This window comes from Prinia subflava, chromosome 8 (genome assembly GCF_021018805.1).
Source record: "Prinia subflava isolate CZ2003 ecotype Zambia chromosome 8, Cam_Psub_1.2, whole genome shotgun sequence".
Taxonomy (NCBI): Eukaryota; Metazoa; Chordata; class Aves; order Passeriformes; family Cisticolidae; genus Prinia; species Prinia subflava.
The window spans coordinates 14,312,576-14,323,087 of record NC_086254.1 but is presented as its reverse complement, the minus strand read 5'-3'; the positions used below and the strand labels follow the sequence as shown (position 1 = coordinate 14,323,087).

The 10,512-nt window shown below is 55.0% G+C and overlaps 1 protein-coding gene across 1 annotated transcript; it reads right to left on the bottom strand.

Annotated features, from left to right (window-relative positions):
* Nucleotides 1-7: 7 nt before the first annotated feature.
* On the bottom strand, nucleotides 8-9,304 carry LOC134553523 (hippocampus abundant transcript 1 protein-like). Its single transcript, XM_063403323.1, has 12 exons — nucleotides 9,014-9,304; nucleotides 8,464-8,559; nucleotides 7,928-7,990; nucleotides 6,828-6,955; nucleotides 6,310-6,424; nucleotides 5,615-5,833; nucleotides 5,337-5,450; nucleotides 4,824-4,895; nucleotides 4,470-4,582; nucleotides 4,271-4,368; nucleotides 3,612-3,778; nucleotides 8-3,527 (listed from the first exon to the last, which is right to left on the bottom strand). Exons 1-12 carry the CDS (start codon nucleotides 9,095-9,097, stop codon nucleotides 3,318-3,320), a joined length of 1,479 nt encoding a protein of 492 aa, XP_063259393.1. The 5' UTR covers nucleotides 9,098-9,304; the 3' UTR covers nucleotides 8-3,317.
* Between the last annotated feature and the right edge of the window lie 1,208 nt (nucleotides 9,305-10,512).

Below are 10,512 nucleotides of genomic sequence, written 5' to 3'. Positions count from 1 at the left end.
AGAGACCTTCGACACAACAGGAAAGCAGCAGTTTAATAAATAATCCATCAGAGGGAGAGATTAGCCAGCTCCAAACACAACCTGAACCGAAATAAATACATTTTATCGTTAGCTTAAAAAAGAGACACACAAACGCACGTGATGGTGAACTGTGAGAGAGCAGAGGTGGGGCCGAGTGCCCACGTTTTAAAGATACCACAGCTGTCAACAGCCTTTGGAGTGCAGAAAAAGAATAAAAAACAGGGAAGTAAAAAGTTACTACTTTGCAAAATTAATGGCAGAAGAGAAAGCAATGGTGTAACTCGGATTTTTAATGCAACAAGATCAGTTGAAACTCACTTGACCTGCCAGGACTTCCGACAGGCGATTGAGATGATTTTTGCCTTATGTTTGGGCATTGCTGTTACCATCCCAGATTTTAAGAAAATCCTGGGAATCCTGACGTTAAACAGCCAGGCTGAGGCGCTGCCCAGCAGATCAAGCGGATTTTAAGAAAAAAGCCTCCTTTTTAAAAAGTTGCGTTTTCATATAAAGTAACGAGAATTGGCAAAACCAGCTGACTGCTCCACACAGCCCTTGCAGCCTCCCCTGCGGAAGCACCGGCCCTTCAGAACAAGCCGTTCTTCATTCGGCCCCGGTGACTTCAGCTCTGCCTGGCCCAGCTCCTGCTCTGTCACATCAAGGCAGAACAGAGCAGGGGCCTCAGCCCTGCGCCGAGGGAAGGGGAGGCAGTGGGAAAAGGCCCCACCAAACCAGGTGAGAGGAACCCTGATAGGGTGGGAGGGAATCTCTGCTTGCTCCCAGCTCCCCTGCGCCTCAGAGAGCCCCTGCTGCCAGGTCTGCACACCAGCACAAGCCACCTTTGTGTTGGCAATGGCACCTTTAGAGGTCCTGCTGCTGCCTGGTGCTGTACCCCCCTCCATCCACCCCAGCTGCCATATCCCCACCCCAGCTGCCCAGTGCTCTAACCCCACTGGTGCCCAGTGCCATCACTGGTGACAGCACAGCCGGTCACCAACCAGGCCACAGCCCCTGGCCTGGCAGGCACCTGCTGGCAGCACCTGGTCCCAAGTTTGGGGGATGACAAAGGGACCAAAACACTCCAGGCCTGCGATGCACAAATCAGCATCACCACAAGCTCAGCGGTCACATCAGGAAGGGAAGATTGCTGGACAGTTCTGGGGTCTGAGGGGAAGGAGAGGTTGAGAGGCCACAGGCAGCAGCAGTGGTGAGAGGGAATGGGACCAAAATCACATTGGTTTCAATAAACTATGCAATAAGGGAGAGGGCTTTTAAAAATATATCTCTATATAGTTTCTATCATATAAATTATGCTCGTCTTTTTGTAACGTGTTGCTATATTGTACCCGTGAAGCTCCGAGGTAACAATTCTGTGTTTCATTTCATCTGTGTGTGAGGGAAAAACCTACTTCAGCTCACTTTAATCCATTGTACATCAACGGATTGCCAGGACTCGGTAAAAGTCCCGTCTAAAAAAAGGCATTTTTGTGAGGAACACAGAGGTGGGGGAACTGCTGCCTGGAAGTGCGAGTGACAGGATTTCCTTCAGGATAAAAGCTTGCCATGCACACACAGTACTGACCATCCCACTAATGTCTGAGATTTGGGAGTGTCACCACAAGGAGCTTGGGAAAAATGGAGTCACAGCAGATCAAGGAAGTTCTTGCTGGCTCTGCTCCCCAGACCTGCAGCCAGACCCACCTCAGCATCCCTCCGTGTCCCAGCTGCTCCTAGTTCTGGGCACAGGAGCTGCCACTAGGTCAGATCAATGCAAAGCAAACTGTCAACTCTCACTTAAATACCCACCTCTGATAACCAAATGGCATTTGCAATCGCTGCTGTGTGTCTGCAAATATATACAGGGGCAACACTGCCTCCTTTTTGGCTGCTCTCCCCTGGGTAACCTTCCCCAAACCCACAGAGAGGGGACCCCAGCAAGAGAACAGCCAAGGCAAGACTGGTTTGGCTGCTGCACCCTCAATCCCTTTAACAAAGGATTCCTGAAGTGTCCTTGGTTTGGTCCTTACTTCCCAGAACTGCTCAGTGCCACCACTTCTTATTTACTCAAACGAGAACAATCGTTTCCTGCCCTCTGCTACATTTCTATAAACAACCACACATTCCCTGTTTGCCTCAGCTCCTTTCACAGCACTCCAAGCACCTCCTGCTCTTTCTGAGCACAGCTGAGCCTGCAGCAGAGGTTGCAGTTCCACTGTTCCATAAACAAAAGCCTCCACAGCAGGCTCAGAAATGCCACACGGAATCCAAACCCCTAAGTCTAAATCAACACAACCCTCACCATCAGGATCTATTGGGTTGAGAACAAACCAGCTCTGGACATTCTTTGGGTTTAGCATCAGATGGCAGGAGCCCAGTGGCAAACCAGCATGATTTATACAAGTGCTCAAGGTAAACAGTCATTTCTCTGACCTTTCTCCCAGGAAACCACGCATCTCCAAAGTGCTCAGCACAGCCAAGTTGTTTCTCCAACCTGCCAGAGATCTCCTAAACAACCCCCACAGCTCCAGAAAAAGATTTCTGACAAAATCCTTCTACCTACGGCCCGTGGAGGCAACAGGCAAATGCCATCTCAGAGTGACAAGACAAAGAAAACCAAACAGAACCCCAGCCATTGTGGCCATCCAAGCATTTGTAATTCATGTAGTTGCCCTTCTCTCACCTGCCCATTCTCCCTTGTGTCAGCTGCAACTTCTTCATTTTTATCCTCTTCATCAGAACATTTATCAGTAGATTTTTATTTTTTTTGGTCTAAGTTTCACTTGGGGCAGAACGGGCAAATTCCTCCAGCAGAGAGGAAGCTCAGAGCTCCCCTCCCCGTGGACATGCTGTCCCCTCAGCTGTCACCACAGCACACAGGGCCAGCAGCAGGAACCAGCTGTGTCAGGGATGGGGCAGGGAGCAAATGCCATTTTTTATTCAGGGGGAAGCTCAGAGAGCTCCCACCAAACACAGCCCAGGCTGGCTCCACCTCTCGTGGCCGGCGAGCAGAGGGTTTGGCAGGGCACACAGGGGTCACGCACAGGGGCAGGTTTGCTTTCCAGAACTATCCCTGCAGCGGAGCACTTCCGTATCTCCCCTTTCCATCAGCACCAGGTGATACAATTCCATTTTTGCACCAGCTGGGTGTATTTGGCTTGAAGGGAAACCTCGTCCCTCCTCAGCAGTGTTTAGTGGCACAGTCTTTTACCTCAGATCCCTCTCTCCCCCTCCCTGAACTCCTGCTGAGTCCGTGCTGGATGCGGAGTCGAGGCGCGAGGCAGGTCCCCTGTCCCACCTCACACACTGCTGTCCTCCAGCAGGGGCTCCTTGCCATCAGACCCCCCGGCTGGGGGGCTGTGGGGGTGCGCCTGGGCCCCCGTGCTGTGCTTCTTGTGGCTGCCTGACCTCAGAGCCAGGTTGTGTTCTGGAATGAACAGGGCCACCAGCAGCGACAGCAGCACGGAGCACGCCCCGAACAGGAAGGGTGGCCCAGGGATGATGCTGCTCTGGAGAGAGAGAGAGAGAGAGGAATGATTCAAGCATGAAGGCAAACACAGCCCAGCAAGCAGAGTGAGAAGCTGAACAGGTACCTCATCTGTAGGGTTGGCCATGTTGGGTTTGGAGGCCTTGCCCAAAGTTTCCACCTCGGCCATTTCGTTCAGCTCCACGTGGAAGAGATAGAAGACAAAACCATAGAGCGCCGGCCCCAGGCCGTTACACAGACCCCGAATTCCAGTGATCATCCCCTGCACCACGCCTGGAACAGAGTGAGGAAGGGGGGAAATGCCAACAGCTTTCCAAAGAAACTTCTTTTATTGGAGGATACATATTTAGAGATAGAATCAAGCTCTTGGATCTGGGCTGATGTGCAAGGGGAGGGGTTTGCAGATGAGCAGCTTCACTCAGTGCCAGGTTCTACAAAAATCAGTGATGCTGGGCTTGCTGCCTCGCATGGGCACATCAAGCAACAATTTCCAACAAACTGGAATTTAATTGAGGACTTGGAAATGTGCTGTGAGGCAGGCAAAATGCAGCAGCCTCCTCTGCCTCAGAGAGACAACACCAAACACCCACTTGAATGACTTGAGAGTTCTCTAGTAAAGCCCCAGGCATGGTCAAAGATAAGAGTATCAATCCTGCTGTGAGGACAGTGCCACTCCACAGTGCCACTCCAAGAACCTGCCCTTGTGCCAGCTCAGCACCTGCTGGGATGACCCCCTCCCCATCAGATGGGTCCCCAGGCACTCACCCTGCTGGTCAGGGTCCGTGTTCCTCGACACCATGGCACTGATGGCAGGGAAGGTGATGCTGGACATGGCAGCCACAGCTCCTGCTGCCCACATCATCCTGGGGAGGAAGGAGGCAGCAGTGAGGAACAGCCACAGCCTCACCCTGTGCTGCAGGGTGAGACTGGCCACAGAGGGAGAGGAATGTGGGCAAACCCTCACCAAGGCTGGGATCCAAAGCCGTACCAGGCAAGCTGCAGGATCTGGAAGCCCAGTCCCAGGAGGATGGTGTTTTTATTTCCTATGGAACGCATGAGAATTCCCAACACCACTGTCTGGAAAGAAAAATGGGTATTTTCAAGGCAGGGGTAAAAAAAGAGGGCAACACCAGGAGACAAGGGGACAGGAACTCGAGGGATCTTGATGATCCTTATGGGTCCATCCCAGTTTAAGATCATCTCTGTTTCAAAAGTCTGTGTGGCCACAGGAGTTCTGACAACTCAGCGGCCCCAAAATCAGAAAATCTGGACATTCTTACAGCAGACTGCTCAAGTCAACAAAGAAATTGCTTCTCACCTGAGCCAGTATAGAGAGAATTCCAACTACACCAATAAAGGCTGCTACAGTCTCTGAGGAAAAACCAATGACCTGTGAAAACATCAAAGAGGGACTTTTCAGGCAGATTTGTACCGGGTGACAAGAGCCCCTCCATCAATGTCACTTATGTTTACTGAATTTGCTTCTCAGGGACCTGCACATTAACAGCCTCTGGGCTGCCACAGGAATCAAACAGAAGATTTTCCTCTGGCTGAAGAATTGGTTTTAAATCACTGAGCTGAAGGTGGCACAGCCAGGATGGGCAGGCAGACACCAGCAAGGAGCCAAGGCAGGCCTTGCCCCTGGCAGTGCCCACAGAGCAGTCAGCAGGCTCACACATTTTTCAGGAGAGCTGGAACAAAGCACTGTTTCTTACAATTTCAGCTTTACTGAGTCATTGGCCAAGAAAAGCCACCATGGCACAGGTGACACAACCCTGATTGTATTTACAGGCCAGGATTTCCTGCACCCAGAGCTTTGACAGAGGCTGACCTGTCGCAGGTAGAGGAAGAAGCTGGAGTACTGGCCAGCCTCGGGAAGGTAGGAGAGAAAGACGGTGATGCAGATGAGCAGCACTGTGGAGTCCTGACCCACCTTCCTCAAGGACTGCAGAGAAAGGGGTGGGGAACAAGAGAGAACACTTTTAAATTTAACTTAACATCAATGAAAAATCTCCAGGTACAAAGAGAGCCAAATCAAAGGCTCAACACCTTTAAAATCAGCAGGACTAAAGCAAACATTAAGCATTACCAGCACACAGGGTCACTCACAGCGAATGGGTCAGCTTGTTCCCAGGAGATTGGGGCTCCCCAGGACACCGGGCGCATCTCCTCAGGCAGTGACTCGGGCACAGCCAGCAGGATGAAGCCAATATCCAGCAAAGCCACCCCTGAAGCCAGCACGACCACCAAGGTGTCACCGTAGGCTTGGGACAGGTACGCGCCGATGGCCGGGCTGGTGACCAGACTGGCAGCAAACGTGGCTGACACCTGAAAGTACAAAACATCCCTAGAGCCTCTTCTTCCTCGAGCCTGATTCCTCCTCCCCAGAGACCCAGGGGAACTCCTTCTGGCATCTTTGGTGGAGAAGTAAACAAGAATTCACAAGGATTCCTGTGCAGGGACAGGTGACAGATTCTCCTGGTGCACCCAGGCTAAGTTCTAGCAAAGGGAAATCAAAGCTGTCCTAGCAATTCCCACGTCAGTAAAGCTACAGGAAGGGCAGGATCACACCAAGCATGACAAGCCCTCCTTCCCTGGTGTGGAAAAGCTCAAGGGCAAGGCTGGTTTATACAACACAGCTAGCACCCAGAGAGGGCAGAGATCAGCCTCCCCATCAGAGCTAAATCCCAAAAAGGGAGACTGTATGAGTAGTCAATAAATCCCCACCCTAATTTTATCCCTCTCCTACCTGCACAGCCCCAAATATTTCTTCCAAGAGCCGGGACAGTGACTCAGCTCCTTACCAGGCCGTACGCCGTGCTCCGCTCATGCTCCTGTGTGATATCGGCAACGTAGGCAAAAATCACAGAAAAGGTGACAGCAAACACTCCAGACATGGAAATGACAGCAAAGTACCACCTGCAAGAGCCCAAGGCAGAGTTAGAGAGCAACCACACCACGGTCTACAGCTGCTGAAGCAGAGCCTCTCCCTTGTTTTCCCCTCAGTCTCTCCAGTGCACCAGAAGAGGCCTGGGAATATGGACCCTCAGTCTGGTGGCCTCTGAAGTTTTACCACTTATTTTCCCTAACAGAAATAATGCACTGTGCAGGGGAACAAGCCCAGAGGAAAGACCAACCCTTTATTCCTAACTGAACCCTCCAGCAGACCCACACAAGTCAAGTCTCTAGGTTGAGCATCCTCCTCTGTTCTTGAGATGGATGAGACTCTTCCATCTCATCCTGAAACGAGTTTGAATGAATGCAAACCCTCCTGCTCCTTCCCCTCCTCAGAGCCCCGGGGCTGTGCTGAGGGCGAACTCACCACGGGCTGATCTTCATCAGGGGGATTGGTGCACACGTGAAGAAGACAGTGAGAAGGAGGAAGGATTTCCTGCCCCAGACATCAGAGAGAGCACCAATCAGCGGGGCACTTAGGAAAGAGAGCAGACCCTGGGACGGACAGACAGACAGACCAGAGGACAGAGAAACCCCTCAGTGAGAGCTTTCAACAACATCAGGAGGAGACAACCCATTCCTGATTGCTCCAAGCAGCAACACTGTTACAAGAGAGCATTTTATTAAACTGCCCACATCCTTTTAGGAAGGGAAAAACAAATCCTGAGCACTCCTGCTCCCTGCAGAGCTCTGCCCCTGCTGTGGGCATGCAGGCAGCCCTGCCAGGACCTGGAAAGCTCCTGGCACAGCTCCACCATGGCAACAGCTGCTGCAGTTCTGGGGAAAGCTTCCTCTTGTCGGTGGAGACAGGACAGACATAATGAGAAGCCATTAAGCACAAATAAAATTATTCAAGGCCTTTCCACATCTCCCAAGCCCGAGGCAGGCAGGGCAGAGCCTTTCAGTGCTGATGGGAGTGCCCAGCAAACCCATCTGGGGCTGTTTTCCAAGATCCTCTTGCCAGAGACAGCCAAGAACTGTCTGTGTTGCCTGATTGTCCAGCCAGAACACAGAACTATTGCCTGGTCACAACTGTTGCCTGCAATTCTGCTCTGGGAATGCTGCTCTGGTGCAAGAAGCTCCCCAGTTCCACTCCCTGTGCCGCAGCACATTCCCACCTCCTGCCTGGATGTCACTGAGGCCACTTGTTTCAGCTTCTAGAAATAATAAGTTCAGATGTCACAGATTTTTCATTCTGTTATGCTCCAGAGGATGGGCACAGGGCTGATGTCATGATGAGAATATTTCCAGCTGAAGCACACAGCTCTGTAACTCCAGCCCCACGCTGGCACTGCTGCTCAGTAAAACCAGCTGCACAAGCTGCCCCATGCCTGTGTCCTTCCTTTTGCATCAGGTTTGCCTCAAACTGGCCAAATATCAGCTAACACCAGCAAATTATACAGATAATAATGGCCTTTTTGCACCGATGGCAGATTTAAAGGAGATCCTGGAAGGAATATTCCTCACCTTGACTCCATGAATCAGGCCATTCATCAGGAACGTGTGCTGAGGAAAAGTCTGGTGTAAGACCTGCAGGGAACGCAAAGCAAAGTTAAATGAAAAAGTCAGAGTTAGCAACTTTTGCAAAATTTCCGTGAGCCAGAGGCCTGGAAGGGCACAATCCAGGGAAAAGTGGAAATATCCTGCCAACAATGCCTCTAAAGGAGCTCTGCCTGTCCTTTTCAGTATGGGAAACCAGTGTTCCTAACATTTTCCAGGTCTGTAAATTGTTCCAGCGTGCTTGAGTGAGGCTCAGAGAGCCTCAAACCTGCCTTTCCCCATCACCTGAACCCCTCTGGTTTTACTTTATGTCACCACCTCACTCCTCTGCAGGTCCCTTTGTGCTGTCTGTACATTTGATTTGCATTTTATATCACCAGGCTAAAACTTCTAAATGTTTTTGCATAACCAAAGACTCCTTTTCCACAGTTCTTCAAGGAAAGGTTCTGCTATGACCTTAATTCTCAGGAACCCCAGGAGAGCTTCCAGAGAGACAAACTCACCGTCAGCATCGGCGTGGTCAGCAGCCCCCAGGCAAAGAACTCCAGGAAAATCACCACCACGGCGTGGTACACGCTGGGCTCCCCGATCCCCTGGCGCTGCAAAACAGAGCAAAGCCAAAAACCTTTCAGCAGCCTCGTCCCGCATTTCAGAGAGCTGAGCAGGATCCCAAACACGGGAGGGATGCTGTTCTCAAGGGTCCTTTCTATTCACAGACAGCCCAGGACGCTTCAACCCAGCCCCAGCAGGGCGGTGCGGGGTTCCCGGTGCGGGATTCCCGGTGCGGTTTTGCTGCCCGGGAACGGGAGCGCACCGGGAAAGCGGCGGGGAGCGGGCAGGTGCAGCGCTCGGCCATGGGATCCGCCGGCCCCACCGCGTCCGCGCCCCGGGGCGGCGGCTGCAGCAGCGGCTCCGGCACGGGCGGTTTGCGGAGCGGGGAGAGCCCGCACCGGGCACCGGCCACCGGCAGCGCCCGGGCCCCGCGAGGCCGCGCTCCCGCACCGGCCCCTCGAGGCCACCCCGCCCCCCGGCAGGCCGCAGCCCCGCGCTCACGCCGGCCCCGTCCCGGATCACGATCTTCTTGGCCAGCAGGACGCTGCGGTTGAGCCGCTTCTTCTTCTTCTTCTCGCCGGTCATGGCGCCGCCGGGCCGCTGCCGTTCGCCGGCCGCCGCGGCTGCCCCATCCTCCCTGTGGCGGGCCGGGCCGAACCGGACCGGGCCGCGCTGCGCCGAGACCGAGCCCGAGCCCGGGCCCGGACCCGGCACCGGACCCGGACCGGCACCGGGCGGGGAGCGCCGGGCCCGGCGCGGAGGGCGGGGGTGGGGAGCGGAGGGGGCGACCCCGCCCGCTGGCCCCGCCCCCGGACCGGGAACGGGAACTTCCGGCGCACCTCATTGGCTGCCCCGCCTCTTCCTCATCGGCCGCGCCGGTCTGTGATTGGCTGCGCGGGGCAAGGGGGCGGGCATCTCCCGCTGGGTGGGGCGGGGCCGTGACGTCACGCACCGGCGGTGGCACCGGGAACGGGCGATGGCACAGGGAACGGGCGATGGCACCGGCGGCGATCCAGGGCCCCGAGGCGCCTTTGGGAACGGCTGCTGCTCCCGGGGCACCGGCACCGCTCCCGGCTGGGGCGGGCGGGTTGAACAAGGACATGCGGCCGCCCCGGGGCTGGCGGCACCGGCGGCTCGGGACGGGCCGTGTCTGCCCCGTCGCGGCTCTCTCGGTGCCGAGCTGGTGGCTCTGTCCTCAGCACGCGGCATCCCGGGGTGGTGACAGCCAAGCGCCTCCCCAGGACGATCCCGTCCCTTTCCCCGAGCCCGGTGCCGCGGATGGTGGGGAGGGGCCGCCGGGCCCGGGGATGGGGAGCAGCTCCCGTCCCGGTGCCACCAGGGCTCGGGGCTCGTCCTAATTAATCCTGCACGGGCCGGAGAGCGCGTGGTGCTGATTGCCCTGATGCGGGGTCAGAGGAGATTAATTTGGCACGGTTTAGACAAGTTTTATGCTCGCCGGGGCCCCTCTGCTCGACCCCGCCCGCTCGAGGTGGCCGCCCCGGGCAGGGATGCACACGGGAGGCGACCGGGGATGCCTGGAGGGGTCTCGCCGTGGGGCAGCGAGAGGCTGGCAGTGCTCCTGCCCTCCCGTGGAGCGCTAGAGGCTGCGAACCAGGCTTTAACTGCGGAGCTTTTCCTTTAAATAATGGTTAAACCCGAGGGAAAGTCCCCTCAGGTAACTCCACCTGAGAGATGAAAGTAATCTCCCGATTTCCCGGGACTTGTGTGGGAATGGAGAGCAGCTCCATCTCCCCAGGGCTGCTGCACCGTGCCCCGGCTGTGCTGTCCCCAGGGACACGGTGCATTCCCTCGGCTGTCCCCAGCTCCCGGGAACGTGTGCCCTCAGCCCCCCAGGCTGGGCAGGGACCTGAGCCCCCCTTGGACCCTCCTGCAGCTGCTTATAAGAGCACAGAGAACCCTAATTTGTTCCAGAGCTCTGCAACGGCTTAAAAACAAAACCAAGGAGAGAGATCAGAGAACAGGGAAGCGGCTCCCAACAT

Coding starts and splice junctions, on each gene's coding strand:
- LOC134553523 (XM_063403323.1), bottom strand. CDS start 9,097: ATGACCGGCGAGAAGAAGAAGAAGAAGCGGCTCAACCGCAGCGTCCTG. Junction 7,991..8,463: donor TGACCACGCCGATGCTGACG/GTGAGTTTGTCT, acceptor CGTTCCCTGCAG/GTCTTACACCAGACTTTTCC. Junction 5,451..5,614: donor AACAAGCTGACCCATTCGCT/GTGAGTGACCCT, acceptor CTTTCTCTGCAG/TCCTTGAGGAAGGTGGGTCA.